At 35.9% G+C, this 18192-nt stretch overlaps 1 protein-coding gene across 10 annotated transcripts in view; it reads right to left on the bottom strand.

Moving 5' to 3' along the window:
- LOC135201401 (E3 ubiquitin-protein ligase TTC3-like) overlaps nt 1–18192 on the bottom strand; it is a 409740-nt gene that overhangs the window by 315224 nt on the left and 76324 nt on the right. For all 10 annotated transcript variants that reach the window (XM_064230282.1, XM_064230284.1, XM_064230283.1 and 7 more), the window contains 3 exons: nt 16648–16785; nt 6876–7073; nt 3587–3613 (listed from right to left, as the gene is read on the bottom strand). In XM_064230282.1, the coding sequence (XP_064086352.1) occupies nt 3587–3613; nt 6876–7073; nt 16648–16785 (363 nt within the window). The remainder of the gene's footprint in view (nt 1–3586; nt 3614–6875; nt 7074–16647; nt 16786–18192) is intronic.

Here is an 18192-nt window from a genome sequence, read left to right as displayed (position 1 = left end):
ATTAAAGGTGAGATGAAACTCCAACTGTAGTAGTAGACTGGGAAACTACAGAAGAAAACACGAAGTTGAACCTCCGCTGTTCCAAAGAAAAGAAGGCAATCTGAGAACAAAAGTTCATCCACTACAGTGCTTTATAGGGCCAGTATGAAACAAGATAATAACAGGCCAATGTCGAAGGATTAACCCTCTTATGCCGAAGCCCTAAAAATCAAAACCTCTCCTGTATGCCGGCGCCGGTTTGGAGTGAGCGCGGAAGCGGAAAAAATAATTTTTTCAAAAAATCACAGCGTGCTTAGTTTTGAAGATTAAAGAGTTCATTTTTGGCTCATTTTTTTTTCATTGCCTGAAGTTTAGTATGCAATCATCAGAAATGAAAAATAATATCATTATCATATGTAAAAAATGCGATATATGGTAACGAAAAAAAAAAAAAAAACAAAAAAAAAAAAAAAAAAAAATCATAATTAATGATTCAAATCACGCTGTGCAAAAAACGGTCAAAGCTAACGAGTTAATTTTTTTTTTGTATTGTACACTAAATTGCAATCCTTTTGATATATAATACATAGTAAAACAATAAAAGCAACACCGGAAAAATATTATCACAAAATGATGATTTATGGAAATTCGGTAACGAGCGGACAGCCGTTAAAAAAATATTTTCAAAATTCCACCGTATTCTAAATATTGTTATTCTAGAGACTTCCAATTTGTTTCAAAAATTAAGACAAATGATTGAATATTACGATACTGTAAGAGTTTTAGATTAGAATTGCAGATTTCGACCATTTCGGACGAGTTAAATTTGACCGAATGTCGAAATTTTTATATATATATTTTTTTATACGCACATATTTCGGAGATGGATAAAGCTACAACCTTCAATTATTTTTTATTGTATTCTTTATGAATTTGCGCACATTTTGATATATGAAACTCTATAAAAAAGCTAATATGAAAAGGAGCAAATATTAGGATAATGCGATGTACGTATTTCGGAGACTTGCGGCCGCGAATCGGCGCGCAGAGTGAAGGTAAATATATTTTTCAAAAAATTCACCATAAATCACAATATTGTTTTAGAGACTTCAAATTTGTTTCAAAAATGAAGAAAAATGACGGAATATACTAGCTGTAAGAGGGTTTTAGCTTACAATTGCATTTTTCACTATTTCGGTGGAGTCAAATTTGACCGAACGTGGTTTTTTTCTATTATCGTGATTTATATGCAAATATTTCGAAAAAAGAGAAAAGCTACAACCTTCAATCATTTTTAGTTGTATTCTACATGAAATTGCGCACATTTTCATATATAAAACTTTATGTAACAGCTAATTTTAAATGGTGCAAACATTTCGACAATCGCACAAAAAAATTCAGATTTTTTCGGAAGAGTTATCGCGCGAACGTAAGGAAAATGTTTTTTTTTTTCATAAATTCACCATAAATCGAAATATTGTGCTAGAGACTTCCAAGTCGTTGCAAAATGAAGGTAAATGATTGAATATTACTAGAATATTAAGAGTTTAGCTTACAATTGCGTTTTTCGACCATTTCGGTTAGGAGTCAAAGTTGACCGAAAGTTGAAATTTTTGCACTTAACGTTAGTTTATATGAAAATATTTCGAAACAATGATAAAAGCTACAACCATGAGTTTTATTTTTTGTGTTGTATTGTGCATGAAATTGCGCATATTTCCATATATAAAACTTTATGTAACGGCAAATTTAAAAGGGTGCAAACATTAGGACAATCGCACGAAAAAATTTATCGGAAGAGTTATCGCACGAACGTGAGGAAAAAGTTTTTTCATAAATTCACCATAAATCGAAATATTGTGCTAGACGTTCAATTTGTTGCAAAATGAAGGCAAACGATTGAATATTACTATAATATAAGAATTTTAGCTTACAATTGCGTTTCTCGACCATTTTCGGTAGAGTCAAAGTGACGAAGGTTGAAATTTTTGCACCTTATCATTTATTATATGAAAAATATTTCAAAACTGAATTTTAGCTACAATGCGTCCGCCAATTTTCGGTAGAGTCAAAGTTGACCGGGTTAAATTTTTGCACTTATCATTATTTATATGAAAATATTTCAAAACTGATAAAAGCTACAATCATGAGTATTTTTTTGTTGTATTGTACATGACATTGCGCACATTTTCATATATAATACTTCATGTAAAGGATAATTTAAAATGGTGCAAAAATTATGTCAAAGTGACGAAATAATTTCCGAGATGTGTCACTGATACTTTTTAGTGCGATAAGAAAGAAATTCGCGCTTGCGCGCCTGCGTAGCGTAATTGTAAACAAAACAACGCCTTGATCCGTGAACTCCCACCCAGCATCCCCCAAGGCGCGTGATACAAAAGTTTTTGGCTGGTAGGCCTATAAGTATTTTTCCGCGAATTTTTAAAAAAACTTTTTTGAGCCGACGTATGATACGTCCAATCGGCATACAGGAGACATTTTGACTCAACGTTTAATACGTCCAATCGGCGTAAGAGGGTTAATAAAGTTCATTATGACTGCCATTTCTCACCCCCTGTGAAACTAAGAGGGTTCTCATATAAAAATCCTTACTCAGTCTGCTCTTTAACCCCTTAGGAATGGGAGATCTTTGGATTTCCTATAATTGCATATAAATATCTCTGGTTTGGATCATAAGATTATTGTTATTTTGTGCCATGATATTTGAACTAATTCTTTTGGAATATGTTCCCTTCACTTGAATGGGCCATAAATGACTATATGGCAATGCACACACCTCAGTTCAGGATAGAGAGAGATTAATGTAACTTGAGATTTCATGGGGAAAGTACTACAATCTTCCTGATCCTTGAACATCTAGTATATATTTGCCCATAAATATACTCATGGATTGCTGTTGGTTTTAGCTCATATCTTTTTCAACAGTATGTCAGTTTAATTGTAAATTTGCAAAGTAAAGTACAGAAACATTATTAAAAAACTCATGTAGAACTCACTAAAGGGTATACCTCCCCATCCCAGTACATCTTGTAAATATATGTCCATAAATACACTCAGGGATTGTTGTTTCTGATATTATGTGAGCTTTAGTTATAATTTTGCATTAATACAGTAAAAAAAATGTATTTTTACTTTGAACAAACATGTATAACTCACTAAAATAAGTGTATTTTTACTTTTACAAGTGTCTTCAAAATGAGGCCCAACATGGAGTTGGAAATATATTTGCTGTTAACTTCCCATGGAAAGCACAGAAAATATTAGTATATTCCTTTTCTCATATCAAGTGCATTTGCAAATGATCCTCTTTTCAATATTTTTTTTAAATTGGTTGACCTTAAAGTTTACCCAGTCTCAGAGTATTGTTGATGTACATTTCACTGGCCTGTAACAGTTGATATGTAACAAAATACCAACCTCAAGTCAAGTATACTGTAAAAAAAAAAAAAAAAAAAAAAAAAAAAAAAAAAAAAAAAAAAAAAAAAAAAAAAAAAAAAAAAAAAACAAAAAAAAAAAAAAAAAAAAAAAAAAAAAAAAAAAAAAAAAAAAAAAAGATCATGCTAATATAAACAGAAGTAATACTTACATATTTAAATTTAGGGTCGTATTTTTTCTGAAATGAGAGAAAATACTCAAATTAATTAACATTAATTCATGAACAATAACTTAATAAAATACAAAGCCCATTTTTACACACAATTGCAATTTCCTGACCAACTGAATAGTAGTAAATGTTTTCCTCAATTTAAAAATTATAAAAAAATTTAAAAAATATTAAAAAATTAAAAGGAAAATGCAGTTACAATTAAAAAACTATAGTATGCCAAACACTATGGTGAGATCTATAGGAATCTCCATGTTGACAGGCTGTTTGACAGTGTAACAGCATACAAGAGCCTACTCAAGTGAATGTTTTCAGGTACTGACAAGTTTCAACATACATTAAAAACCCACTTATAAGGTCAATGGTTGCTTGACTGTCTTAACCTCCAGCCAATCAACTACTTAAAGATAATTGAGAGAGGACAGCATGGAGAGCCAAAGTGTAAACAATAAAGTGAATGACAGGTCTGAGGCAAAACCATAAACAATGAATCAACATTAAGGGAAAGCTTTAAATTGCTAAATAGCATGAAAATCTGATCTACAGCACTTTTTTTTATAATACTTGTTTTTCAAATAGAGAGAGAGAGAGAGAGAGAGAGAGAGAGAGAGAGAGAGAGAGAGAGAGAGAGAGAGAGAGAGAGAGAGAGAGAGAGAGAGAGAGAGAGAGAGAGAGAGGGTTTTCCAAATACAGGTGGCCCACGGTTAACGGCGCAATCGCTTTGCGGCGAATCGGTTTTACAGCTGTTGTAAAAAAATATTCATTAAAAAAGTAAGGTATTTTAAGGTATTTTTACGGCACAATTTTCGGTTAACAGCACCACTAGTGCCGTTATGTTTAACAAGTACATACATTTGTAGAAATACCGCTCAAACCATAGAGGTTATGCAAATATTAAAAATTTTTATTGACAAGTGCTTACATAGGTATTAGGGTAAAATATATGCCTCTGACGCTCTTCTATGCCGAAAATATAGTTAAATAAGTGCAAATTTAGCTATGAATGTTTCCATTTATAAATGTTCATGCTTTTATATTTAAATGTGTATGAAAATGTATTACGTATAGGGTATTATTTCTGCACATAAATATGATACAAGGGAAGCTTTTGAACCTGCCCTTTACATTATTAAAGAGGATGTTTTTTCATGTTCATTCTTGTGAACCGCTGCCTGCCACTCTTCCGAAAATATAGTTATAAAAAGTGCCGTTATCAGAGAATGTTTTTTCAAGTTTGTTCTTGTCCGATGCTGTTCCAAAAAATGCATTTACAAAGACTTCACATGGTTCTATTTTATTAATTTGGGAGCTAATTATAACTCATTTTGTTCATGAAACTTCAGCTTTTTGTTATAAATTTTCATGCTTTTATGTTTAAAATGTGTATGAAAAATGTATTACAAGGTATTTTTTTTTATTTTTGTACATAATTATGATACAGTGGCAGTACGCATGTCCATTTGAAGTCTTTGTAACAGGCCTTCACATGATGAAGACAATAGGTTGTTCAGTCGTGCCCAAACAATATTTTAATTTATATCATTGAATTATGTTTTTATCATAAATTATATTTTAAATTGTTGCATAAATTGATTTTAAAAGACAAAACTTGCGTATACATTCAATTTTGTAACACTGCAATTTTTTTGTTTTTCCATCGGATAGAAATACAAAATATAACTGTGTAACTCGGTTGAATTTTTGCTTTGTTACGCGAGCAAAAAATTGAGGTGTGACCATACGAGCTCGAGATGCCGCTGCTATGTAGATGACATAGTGACGAAAATTAAGATAAGCACAGAGGAAAAAGTAAATATCCATCTTTTTCATAAATCTTTTAGTTATACATTACTTCACTGTATCCAATAATATTGTATGTAGTCTCATATTATTGTATTATAAAATACTACGGTAAATCTAAGCCAGTATTCAGTGAAGCGGGTAAAGTTTTGGTTTGGAAATCAGCTGATGGAAAATAAGAGTTTATTTTGCCATATTCAATGCAATTCTGAGTTAATTTTCTTGCTTCTAGTTAGCATAAACAAATATCTAGATACTTGACTTATATGAGACAAGGTTATTTTCCTTATACAACGTGTTTTTGGGAGGAAATATTACTTGAATATGTCTCATTGTGATGGTGAACTAATTTTGTTTTTTTTTCGTTAACAGATTACGTTGGCGGCATGTTTATTGAGTAAAACAATATGTGATTCCGTTCGCAATTTTCTTTTATATCATTGTAATATGAACTTTACGTTATTTATCTTTTATCTGCGTGAAACCAACAGTAAAATGTGTTCTTTCAAGCACATTAGTTTTGATTAAAATTATTTTATTTCAATTTTATCTACGGTTGTGTTTGATGGCATACGTTTACTGGAGTTTTATCATTGTTGCCTATGCACAATAATGGTCATTAGCAGCTTGAACACTTTTCTCAGCTTCAGCTATAACTAGGTTTAAATTTAATAGTATATTTTTCTATTGATCTTTGATCTATAACGAATAAAGTTATTACATTAATATATCTCAGTCCTATTCTACAAAATGTCATTTATAACAACTACAGTACTAGTGTACTATGGTAAGATGATTGAAATACAAGCCAAACGGATGTTGTTATCCAATTCGGTTGTACTTAGGAAAAAAAAAAAGTTGTTTCTCGTTTGGTTGTTCATGGGTGTACACGTTTACGCAAGGTGTATAACATTAAAATCATACTTTCACCATTCTCTTTTGTCTTTTGCTGTTTTTCAACTTTTGTAACTAGAAGTTGGGATAAAGTTAGGCTATTGTAATTTGATCTCTCATAAAATCGGATTATCGTAAGACAAATTATTGTAACTTGAACACTGCAGCTACCTGTACACTGTATAAAACCTTATCATATCTTTACATACTCTAGATCCCCAAAGGATGAAAGCTAGTTTTTTTCTCTTTACTGTATTTATAATACTATAATGTACTGTACAGTGCTACTGTATAATAAATTCAATAGTTCTATACTGCATAAATATAATTTTACTTATTACGCCACTGTGGGATAACAGTGCCATTTGAATGGTCTAGGGCGCTGTTAAATGGTCTAGTATTCCGAAGAAGGTGCGCGGCGGCCATAGACTTTAGAATCTCTTAGCATCGGCGGCAGGGAACGGAACCCCTGCTGCTAACCAAGGGCCACCTGTAACTTGACAATCGCATGACAAAAATAAATGACCTAGCTTTAGGGTGGGAACTCAAAACTGACAAAAAGTTAAATTTCACTTACTAAAATTGGCACTATGTGCCTTATAGCGTCTTTATATGAAGATAAAATATTTATGGATCCCAATATACAATCCACCTCCGATTTGTCTGCCACAACAGTATAATTTGTGATAACTAAAAGAAATAGATCCTTGTCCTTTAAATCAATATCTTTTTTGGAAGTAGCTCTCCTCTTGAAGTCCAATGATTCTAGCTGGGTCTGAAATGTTGGAAAATCTTAGTACCATCTACCAAAGAGCTCTTTTCAAAGCACTTTGATACATTATAAAATGCAATATTACGGACTGTGAATAACTTTTGACATGTATCAGATGCATCACATTTAATGGTGCAGTCAAATTCAATAATTTATAAACATATTGACAACTTTTAAATCTAAATGTACATGTCATTTTTCATGATATATATTATAATGCAAAACCACTAAAAACACCAGTAGGAAGTAATTCCAAAGTACAAACTACAAGGAAAATCTACAGTCAAAAGTTTGGAGCAAAAATATAATTTCTCAAGCAATTAACAATGAAAACAGCAGCAATATAAAAGCTATTCAAAAGTTTAATATTAAAATATGTGTTAAAGTGAAAACTTTTATGATAAAATTAACCATTTGGATACTTACCCACTGTTAAAAGTTAGCTTTCACCTCAACACCACTGGGTACAATCAACATTCAAAATAAAAGTACATATAAACACTTAGCTAACCCAGATGGACTGTTTTTGTAACCACCTGTTTCTCACCTGGTGGCATTGGAATATTTACATTCTTGTCAGATTCTTCATGACCACTCACTATCAAGCAGGGAGGATGGGTAGGTTCCACTGTAACAGTAAGCATCCAAATGACTAATTTATTCATAAAAATTTCCATTGCTCCTTGACGTCACGGCAGCAGCGCTGCGCTGATTGGTGGAGGGTTTGTTTATAAGTCAAAAGTACTACATGTTACCACAGTGTGCAGCTTGTGTGTGTGTTGTGTGATAGCAGCAATATTTTTTTTGGTGAAAGTATATATTTTTGGTGAAAGTGTTACATAATGGCCAGTAACCCTCCAACCCCAACCCCTATGATTGGTGAGCATAATAAAACAGCACTGAAGAGAGAAGTGAAGAAACTCAAGAATCTGACTTATGCTCAGAAACTGGAAATAGTGAAGTTGATTGATGCTGGTGAGACCAGGCACATTGTGGGGAAGAAGTTTGAAATTAACGAGTCCACAGTAGGAGGCATTTACCAGAAGCGTGAGCATATCAAGAGTCATATGAAGCTGTCAAATGCCTTGCGTAGCCATAATCTGGTGCTACTGAAGACTGAGCAGCTGCTAACAAGATACATATTTGGATACGCAGGCACAACGGAAGCATGCTGTAGAAACGCATGAGATAATGGCAACGGCGAAGGAGGTGTATAAGGGTGTTGCAGTGAAGATGGCCTTTCAGCAACCGCCACCGTTTTTGGCGTCAAAAGGATGGATGGACAGATTTATTGCACGCTATTAAGTCAAAAGTAAGGTGATATCAGGTGAGGCGGCAAGTGCAGACCATACAGCAGCAGCACGCAAGTACCCAGCGACACTGAAGCACATTATTGAGGAGGGCCAGTATACTACTGACCAAATTTTCAATATGGATGAGACCAACTTCTATTGGAAGACCCTGCCACATTGCACGTTCATCACTGCCTCTTCTGTCAAAGTGTGAGGGAGGAAGGCCATCAAGGAGAGGTTTACTCTCTTGTTTACCATGAACGCCTCAGGAACTTGCTGCCTTAACCCAACAATAATTCATCGAGCAAAGCAACCATGCGCCTACAAGCATCATGACATGAAGAAACTCAACGTGCACTGGATGACTTCCAGGAAGGGTTACATGTCAGCAAAAATGTCTACGGACTGGTTGAAGGAAGCATTTATCCCCCAGGTGGCATTGGAGAAATATTGCTGTGACAATAATGTGAGACTTAATATTCTGTTGCTCCTTGACAATGACCTGGGCCACTCACCACTTCTGAGAAGTGAAAACCCCAATGTAAAAGTGGAATTTTTACCACCAAGCATGACCTCACTGATCCAGCCTTTTCATCAAGAAGTCATTTCTGTTGTGAAGCTTGCATGCTCAAGGCAACAGTTCAGAGTTATGAGGGTAGCCACCAAGGATGAAGAGCTAATGCAATGCTTAATTGACATGCTGATAATGATTTCGATGAAGTGAAAGCTGACAACGAACATGAAAAGAAAGCACAGTTGTATTGGAAAAATGATAATATTAAGCAAGCACTAGATTTAGTGGTGGACAGTTGGAACAATGTGACCCAAAAGACAATTAATCCCGCCTGGCGCAATGTGTTGGAGAGCTTGCCTGAGGACCGACACTAGAAAGTGGAAGGTGAGCCACAGTCAGTGCATGCCAAGGCTGAGGTAGCTGCAGAGAAGGCACACCAAGTTCCTGGAGGTGGTTTTGAGGACAAAACAGATGGTGAAATTCTCAAAATGATACAGCCCACCCGTTACAGTTTCTGACATCATGGAAGAGGAAGAGGAGAAAGGCAGATGAGAAGATGAGGAGGAGGAGGAGGGGGGGGGGGGGGGGGGGGGGGGGGGGTCCTGTTACCACCCGTGCGGGACATACCATATTGACCATCAAGGAACTCATCGACTTGGGTATCAGGATGTGGCACATCCTTGAGCAAGATGCTACCATCAACTGTTAGGAAAGATTTCTCCTGTTAATAAAGCATTGGAAGGTTACAATGAACAGTATCATGCCCATAGCAATGCCAGATCACAGATTTCTTACGCTGTCAGACCGAGTCTCAGCAGATGACTTCCTCGACGAGATACGTCAACTGGGTGGTCAATAACGAGCCACCCCAGCCTCGGAGCCCCCTCTCTAACCCACCTAAGCCCCTCATCATCCTCAAAAAGGTAAATGAAGTGTCTAATTTTAATTCTATAGCCTTGATATGTTTTTATTTTACAGCACTGATTTGTTATAAAATGTAAAAATGGTGAAGATAAAAGGAGAAATATTGGTGACTTAGGAGGAAAATTTGTGGTTGGAGAACCAATTAGAATTTTTCCCATAAGTTCTTCGGTTCCGCTTCAGTGCATCAATAGCGGCCCCAACTAGACACGATAGCTGGGGGTTAAGTGTACTGTTAAATTTAACTATCTCACTAAATGAGGATGGTGGACTGAACTACAAGCAGTTTTTTTTTTAAAAGGGAACAGCTTCAGACACTTGGAGAATCCTTACTGGGAAAAGGACTCAATCTTATAGAATAGTGAATCCTGCGCCTGAGTCAAAATCCCATAACCACCAGTCCAATGACTACTTCCAGATGAAGGCGCACTCCCATAAAACAATGTGTACCTTCATGCTTCCAAAACTCAACACTGGGATCTCCTAACAACTAACAGTGTAAGAAAGGAAGGTTACTCTCATAGTATTGGGTTCAGGAGAAATCATCCCTACCACAACGATTGGACAAAGGTCTTTCCACTCGGGGAAACCAATCTCTTTAAAGGCCACAAAGGATCAAAATCATTCTTGTGTTCTGCAAAGCTCAAAACTTAAGTACTTAACTCTTGAAGAAAACATTAACTGCACATACCTGAGGATCCTGACATGAAGAGCAATAAACTGGGAGTTTTATGTTTTGGGCAATCTCAAATTAACTGATGTTCCAAGAGTCTCCCCAGGGATTCTACAACTTCTGGCAGACTTGTGGTTGAGGGGACCATTCTGACAAAACTTGCCCTTTCCATCTGAGTCAGTCTGTGATAACAATATTTCCCCTGGGACAAACTGAGGTAAAAGAATGATGTTCTTCGACTCTGTCCAAAGGGGTTCCTCTGCTAGCATGAGAATAGCTCTCAATCTGTGGTTAAAATTGTCAAGACAGACTGCAACTGTCTTGTCTCTGAGTAAATTTTCCACTTGCATAAGACCTCCCAACCTGCCAAAGGCTTCAAACAGTTTACATGTGGCTTGCTCTTTTATAATATCTAATTCCCTGAGATTTCAATGTTTTTCAGGGTGGTTTCCTAATCTGCCTCTGATGACAATGTGAAGTCTGGATTCTTGAGGTTTAGAGGCAGACCATCAACAGTCTTGACAAATCTCCCCACAAACAAAAAGATCTCGGATCTAAAGGAACTACTACTGGAGTAGAGTGAGAAAACAAGACGTTCCTAGAGTTCTTGAATGAAACTAATATTCTCTAAAGAGGCCATGTATCCTAATAAAGACAGCCACTTTATGGCTGAAGCCTTTTCTTTCAACAGTTCCACTCAGCAAGGATGCAGCAGCAGCAATATCATCCACTTAAAAGTTCTTGGCTTGCAAGGAAACCTTGCCAGCCAATCAATGTCACACATTCCTCCTTAGCCAATCAGCAGTCAGCATACACTCAAACCAAAGCTAACCATCTCGTATATTAAGAGCAGCATTTACCTTGAATGACAGTATTCCAATCTTTCAGCATGATCATGCTAAGTGAAATCCAAGTGAAACATGCCCTAAAATCGCTAACAAGGATTTTCTAAAGGACAACTTGATGGAGGATGAACACCATAGTTATCCACCACTGTCATTACTCTGTAACTTGCAGTGTATTCATAAAAAATAAAACTACACCCTGATTTGCAACTGCTTACCAAGAATGAAAAGCATTGGTGAGTTACTGGCAGAGTGCAGTACCCCTGAAAAGTCAGTCATTACAAAACTATATAAACTGAATGCAGCTGATGCAGCTATACTTAACTTCAATACGTTTCAAAACGTATCAATTATTTTCAGGTTATATCATCATCGTAATATGTATAAAAGAATAAAGATCATCTGCCATTTGCACTGAGTATGTTCATAATCTCTGAATCAGCTGATTGAGCCTACTAGTGAAAGAATTAAAATAATTTTTTAGTTGCTAAAAGAAACAAAAATATTACTGGAATTTTCAATTCTACCTTTGTACAAAAGTAAAACAAGTATACAAAGGTAAATTAACATACAGGCAGTCCCTGGTTATTGGCAGTCACGGTTAATGGCAATCTGGTCTTATGGGGCTAGACCCATAAAATCAGCAATTTATGGCACCACAATGGGCCAAGTTTCAGTTATTGGCACCAACAATAGTTATGGCACCATAACGTACCTAACATAGGCACCATTAACCGAAACTCGAGTGATTTTGTGGGTTTCTTTTTCAATCTTCAGAAGAAAACTGAAAGAAGTTTTTGTTTGATTACTATTATTATTATTATTATGCAAAATTGTCAATAAACATACACAAGTACCATATAAATTCTATCTCAGTAAGAGAGAGAGAGAGAGAGAGAGAGAAGAGAGAAGAGAAGAGAGAGAGAGAGAGAGAGAGAGAGAGAGAGAGAGAGTGTTTACATGATCTTGAGTGGGCAACACACTCCCCCTCCTGTCACATTCTTGATATATTTGACAGCTGTTGGACTCCAGCCATCTCCGCTTGGCTGCCTAGAGATCAAAGACAAGGTGCAGGGTAAAATGGATTTTCTTTCATTCTTACATAATTCTTTTATTTATCAACTAAAATCTTGCTAATTCACTTTATTATTTTCTTTAATGAATTGATATTAATGCTGTTTACATTAATATTGATATTTGAAAATTAGTAAATCATTTTTTTATCATACAAAAAACATACATCACTGGGAGAGAGAGAGAGAGAGAGAGAGAGAGAGAGAGAAGAGAGAGAGAGAGAGAGACCTTACCTTACAGACCTTACATCTTGTTCGGGTTGCCCCAGGTCCCTCAGTGTGACGCAGCTTTAACGTCTACCAGAGAATTGCTAATGCATCTTCCAATCTTGGATGGTCTGGGATGCAGCTTGGATATTTGTCGAGCTTATTCTTAAACACATCTACCCTCACTCCTGATATATTCCTCAGATGAGCTGGCAACGCATTGAATAGACGCTGCATTGTCAATGCTGTTGCGTAGTGGATTAATGTCTTGTGTACTTTCCTTAGTTTTCCTGGTATAGTTTTGGGCACTATCAATCTACCTCTGCTTGCTCTTTCTGATATTTTTAGCTCCATGATGTTTTCAGCTATTCCTTCTATCTGTTTCCATGCCTGTATTATCATGAAGCGTTCTCTTCTCTTTTCTAGACTATATAATTTTAAAAATTGTAGTCTTTCCCAGTAGTCAATATCCTTAACTTTTTCTATTCTAGCTGTAAAAGACCTTTGTACACTCTCTATTTGATCAATATCCTTTTGGTGGTTGGGTACCATATCATATTGCAATATTCAAGGGGCGCCAACATCAGATCTGTTTATTAATTGCCTCTGAAGGTGGGATAGAATCGTCCAAACCAGACTACGTCAGTATGACAGCGACTTCTGTTTTTGCAATCCGGTAAAAATCCTGGCTGGGGAGGGCACCTGGTGGGTGCAGGGAACTCAAGACACTACCTGGCGCCCAGAAAAAACTGGGTGCTCACTATCCCCTCGGCGCTCTGACACTATTGGGGGCCTGGGCAATGGACGCTCAACTAACCCCAGCTGCTGTACTCTGGGGTTAACTGTCACAATAGAGTAATCCAACACTGTAGGGCGTTCTTATGCTAAAGAGCATTTGTAGGACAAAGGGCGCTCTTCTATCATCACAGAATCACTGTTGTTACGACGTCCTGACGAAGGCAGTGGGCATTCCAGAGATGAGACATGGTTAACAGCATCCTCTGACATAACAGAAAAAGGTTCCATCTGTGGAAAGTGGTCGGGACTGTCCCAATTACTACATGAGGGTCTGGGACTATCATCAAGCTCTTTTTCCCTTTTACTAGGAATCAGTGGAGACCCATCACCCCTGGCGGCCTTTAGAAGGACTTGACTTACTAGAACTAGACAAAAGCTAATGACGCACTTCCAAGATGCCTTTCCAATGGCCATCTTTTGTTGTAACCTGGGACACAACAGGTGCCACTGAGGGGGCAACTACTGGTGGGCAGACCCCACCAACCTCCCTTGGGTTTCCAGTATGCCTAAGAAAGTCAGTGAGCCGGACAGCCACCTCCAAATTCACTTCACTTACCTACAATTTTTTTCACAAAACTTATTCAAGAGGAAACACATCGATTCCCCTAAATGAGCGACTGTCAGCAAGTAGACCAAATTTCTGGTCAAACATAAGATTCAAAGCTAGTGAGGCAATCTGGCTCAGAAGTGCTGGAGCTAGGAGACGGAGCAGGTGGTTTATGAGGAGGGCTGGAAATGGGAGAAAGCAATTTACCAGGAGAACAAACAATAAGAACACTCAATTAACTAGAAGGATTACTGCACTGACTAGCTAATGATTTGACTTCAGCTGTAGATGTTGCTTTCCTTTTACAATTTCTCTAACACTGAAAGGTGAGAAGCTAAAGTTTTCCATGTTTTCTCATTCCACCCATTACATTCTTCACATGTCAATTCACTAGAACATACCTGTCCCCCTCCATTAGGTATGACAGTCATAACTAATTTTAGTTCTAGTAAGTCAAGTATTGCAGCAAAGAATACCAAATACTAGACGAGCTAGTCTCTGACATAACTCACAAGAAATGTCAAAATCATAAAAAACAATCACTAATCCAATGATTAAATATAAAAAAAAAAACTCGAATTCAGCTGTGTTCTAAAATCTGCGTTGGTCTTAAACCTGCAGAAACAAAATTGGTCTCTGGGCTGTAGCTGTTCCTCACTTACCCCAAAAGTGGGAGGGGCTATTCACCTACGTAAACAAAAGACTATCGCTACCGCTAGTTTTCAAAATTTAAACTGCCATTAAGTAGAAACTCTTAGCTAAGTAATTACTGGGTAAGTTACTTATATAAAACTACTTAAGTAACAGTAATATACCTTACCAATCATTTTCTCCAGAACCACATAAGGAGCATGAGAAGGTAAAGCAGAGGGCGTGAGAGAGGAATCAATCTATCGGGCAATGAAGGACTAGAAGAAGCAACACAAGAAGAATAAGAGGGAAATTGAGTAGGCTTATAACCAGCCTTAATGAATTGTCTGTGTATTTTAGCATTCTCACATCTTTCGATATTTCACAAAATTATTTATCCACTCATCAGACAACCCCTTACTTTCTTCACATCAAGAAGAAATTGCACTCTTTACCCCTACAGATAGTATACCACATGGTGTGACCAAATGCACAACGGAAACATTTGGTTTACACAAACAAAATCTTATAAAACCTAATGCTTCTGTATGTGCCTGCTGTAGCTGACATAATGTAAAACAGAAAACTAGCACAATACCATATAGTAAGAGAAAATCAGCCAGATATAGTCAAAATTATTTCTGCTGTTTCACACAGTATGTGCAAGAACATGGCATGAATAATTCTGAAAAGAAAGTACACATTCCAATGACAACTGGTGGGAAACAGGTGATTACAGAGACAGTCCATCTGGGTCAACGAAGCATTATTCTTTTATTTTGAATGCTAATCGCACCTAATGGCACAAAGATGTAACATAACTTCAACAGCAAGTAGGATTCACTCTGAATAATACATAGTATTCTACTGAATAAGAAACTTGTAAACTTTAACCAAGAAAAACTTAAATTCAAGATATTTATAAATTAAAAACCATTTCAAACGTTTATAATCACATGCAAAGTATTACTTTAGTGTAAAAAGGCCTGTTACTGAAAAGAATGCTGCATTTTTTAATACTATCTGATATTCCTACTTTTCCCTGCAGAAATTTAAATGTTAAGGAAAGGGTAATATATCAAAAATAGCTCAGTGAAATGATAGTACAGGCAGTCCCCGGCTTACGACGGGTTTGGCTTGCAACGTTCCGAGGTTACAACGCTTTTCAATTATATTTATCAAATTATTTCCAGGTTTACGACGCATGTTCCAGGGTTACGACGCTTACAACGCCAATCTGGCAGAAGAAATATGTCTCCAAAAATGCAAAACAATCAATATTTGAAGGTTTTTTTTATGAAAAATACTAAAAGAATGGAGTTTACATAGTTTTTAATGCACCCAAAGCATTAAAAGTAAGGTTTTCTTAGGATTTTTGATGATGTTCCGGCTTACAACGATTTTCGGCTTACGACGCGTCTCAAGAACGGAACCCGCGTCGTAACCCAGGGACTGCCTGTAATTATTAGATTTATAATCAATAACATAGCTTACAAATCTTTTAAGTTACTTCAATGCAAACCCCTGACTAGCTAGTTGGTGGCTGGATTGCAGGGATATCTGCAGCAGCAAAAGTTTTGCAAAAATTTTCCACAAAACGAAAAATTTAAATACGAAATTTAAATCAACAAATTGGTTAAAATTATAAATGAGTAAAAAAGAATTTTTTTTATAATTTCTACAAAACAGAATAGTATGCTCAATGCTTATTCATTAAATTTTTTCTGTGTAACAATTGTCTATGGATAATAAACTCCATGCTTACATTGCTACCATCTAGCTTGGGGCAAGTCTTTCACAACTGGTTCCTGCATTAGTGGTATGCAGAATGGATGCATTAGTGTGCAGAATGGAGGCCCCTTGGTCAAAATTTTGAGATAGTAATGTTCCTGGGTAGTGACTTGCAGCCTTGTTACTCTCTTTTATTACAATAATTTTGAAAAATTCTTGCTCTTTTCTGTTAGTGCAAAGGCAAATAGCATTCTATAAAATCTACAGTTCTTGCCTAATACTCAGGCTAAATAATAACTATCCAGACCTTTACCAAAAACAACAATAATAAACAGATATATCATACCGCCTTCACTGCAATAATACCACCAACTCCAAATTTCCTGGGGGCATTTCCAGTAACCAATACTACAACAGGAGACACATACTTTCCATCTGAAAGACGCAGGTAACAAAGTTCTTGAGACACTTCCAAGAAGATCACCTGTAAAATGAGATTTTGTATAAGCAATCAGCTGGCAATACCACCTTAAGAAACACTATTGCCTGGAAATCATTCTTACTCTCAAAGTGCTAGACTAAACAATTTATTCTTAATGAAATATATTAGCTTTTATTAAATATATACAACAACTACATACAATAATAAAACATGTAATAATTGGAAAAAACAGAAAATGTTGCTGAGTCTGAATAAAATTATTATAATTATGTTTCCAATAATGTTGGTTCTAAGCTGGATGATCACTAAAGATATGTTGAACTGTTAGCGTTGATCTGCATTATATACATTTAGGGATTAGATTATGTTGGTTATTCATCACATACACAAGTCAGATGTGTTTGACCAATTTGAAGACAGGATATTCCAATGTGTTATTCTTTTTGTAAGGATCTGAATTTCGAGGAATTATCGTATTTTAGTTATTAACAGTTTTCAACAGTTTTGTCTAAATAAATATATCCTGGGAGTGATAATGTTAAAATTAATTCTTTTAGATTAGTGACAATTTTGTTCACTGCTTGTATGACACTGTGAACAACAAATTGTGAAAAAGACAGACTTGTAAAAAATGTCTGTATAATTTGTAATTCAGGATAAGATCCCAAGTAAATTATTCAGTTTTAGACTGTTTCATGTGTAAATAAATATATCGACAAACATTATTGCTGAAAAAAGAATGTTTAGATTGGTGCATGGACAATTTTGTTTATTGCTTGTATGGCACTGTGAACAACAGATTGTAAAAAAACAGAAAAGTCTATACATGACCCTACATTGGATCCAGTTTGAGATATTTACTATTTTGGACTGTTTTACATGTAAATAAACATATCTTGAAATTTTCTTGCTGAAAGAAATGTTTAGATTGATTCATGGACAACTTTTATTCTTAATTCCTGTGGAGACAAGAAGAAGTAGGATATTGAGGCAGAGAACCGGTCTGGTTATATTTGGAACTATAAAGCAAGGCTATGTTGCACCCAACCTAACCTAACCCAATCCAAAACTTTTGAAGGACAGGAAATTAAACTTTTACAGCTTGTGGTATAACTATACATATATTATATTACAAGTGTGGAAAATTATTTTTGAGTGGGACTTTTACTGCCATATTTTCAAAGTTTCAAAATGACAAATTTTCTAAGACAATTTCTATTTTTCATAGCTACAAACCTGTGGGATAATTTTCTAGTGCCTAGTTGGATCCGGTTAAATGGCAGATGGAACGCAAGGAATCTTGTGAGATTTGGCAATGCGTGCGTATATCGGGTGAAAACTGGTCAAGGACCACGCACCCAAGCTATTGCATTCAGTCTTTCCCAACCTAGGATGTCTTTAAGAAGACAGAGGGGTGGCTAGAGGTGGGCAGTACAATGTTAAGACCTC

The sequence above is a fragment of the Macrobrachium nipponense genome, chromosome 28, assembly GCF_015104395.2.
Source record: "Macrobrachium nipponense isolate FS-2020 chromosome 28, ASM1510439v2, whole genome shotgun sequence".
Taxonomy (NCBI): domain Eukaryota; kingdom Metazoa; phylum Arthropoda; class Malacostraca; order Decapoda; family Palaemonidae; genus Macrobrachium; species Macrobrachium nipponense.
This window is presented reverse-complemented; position numbering and strand designations above follow the sequence as displayed.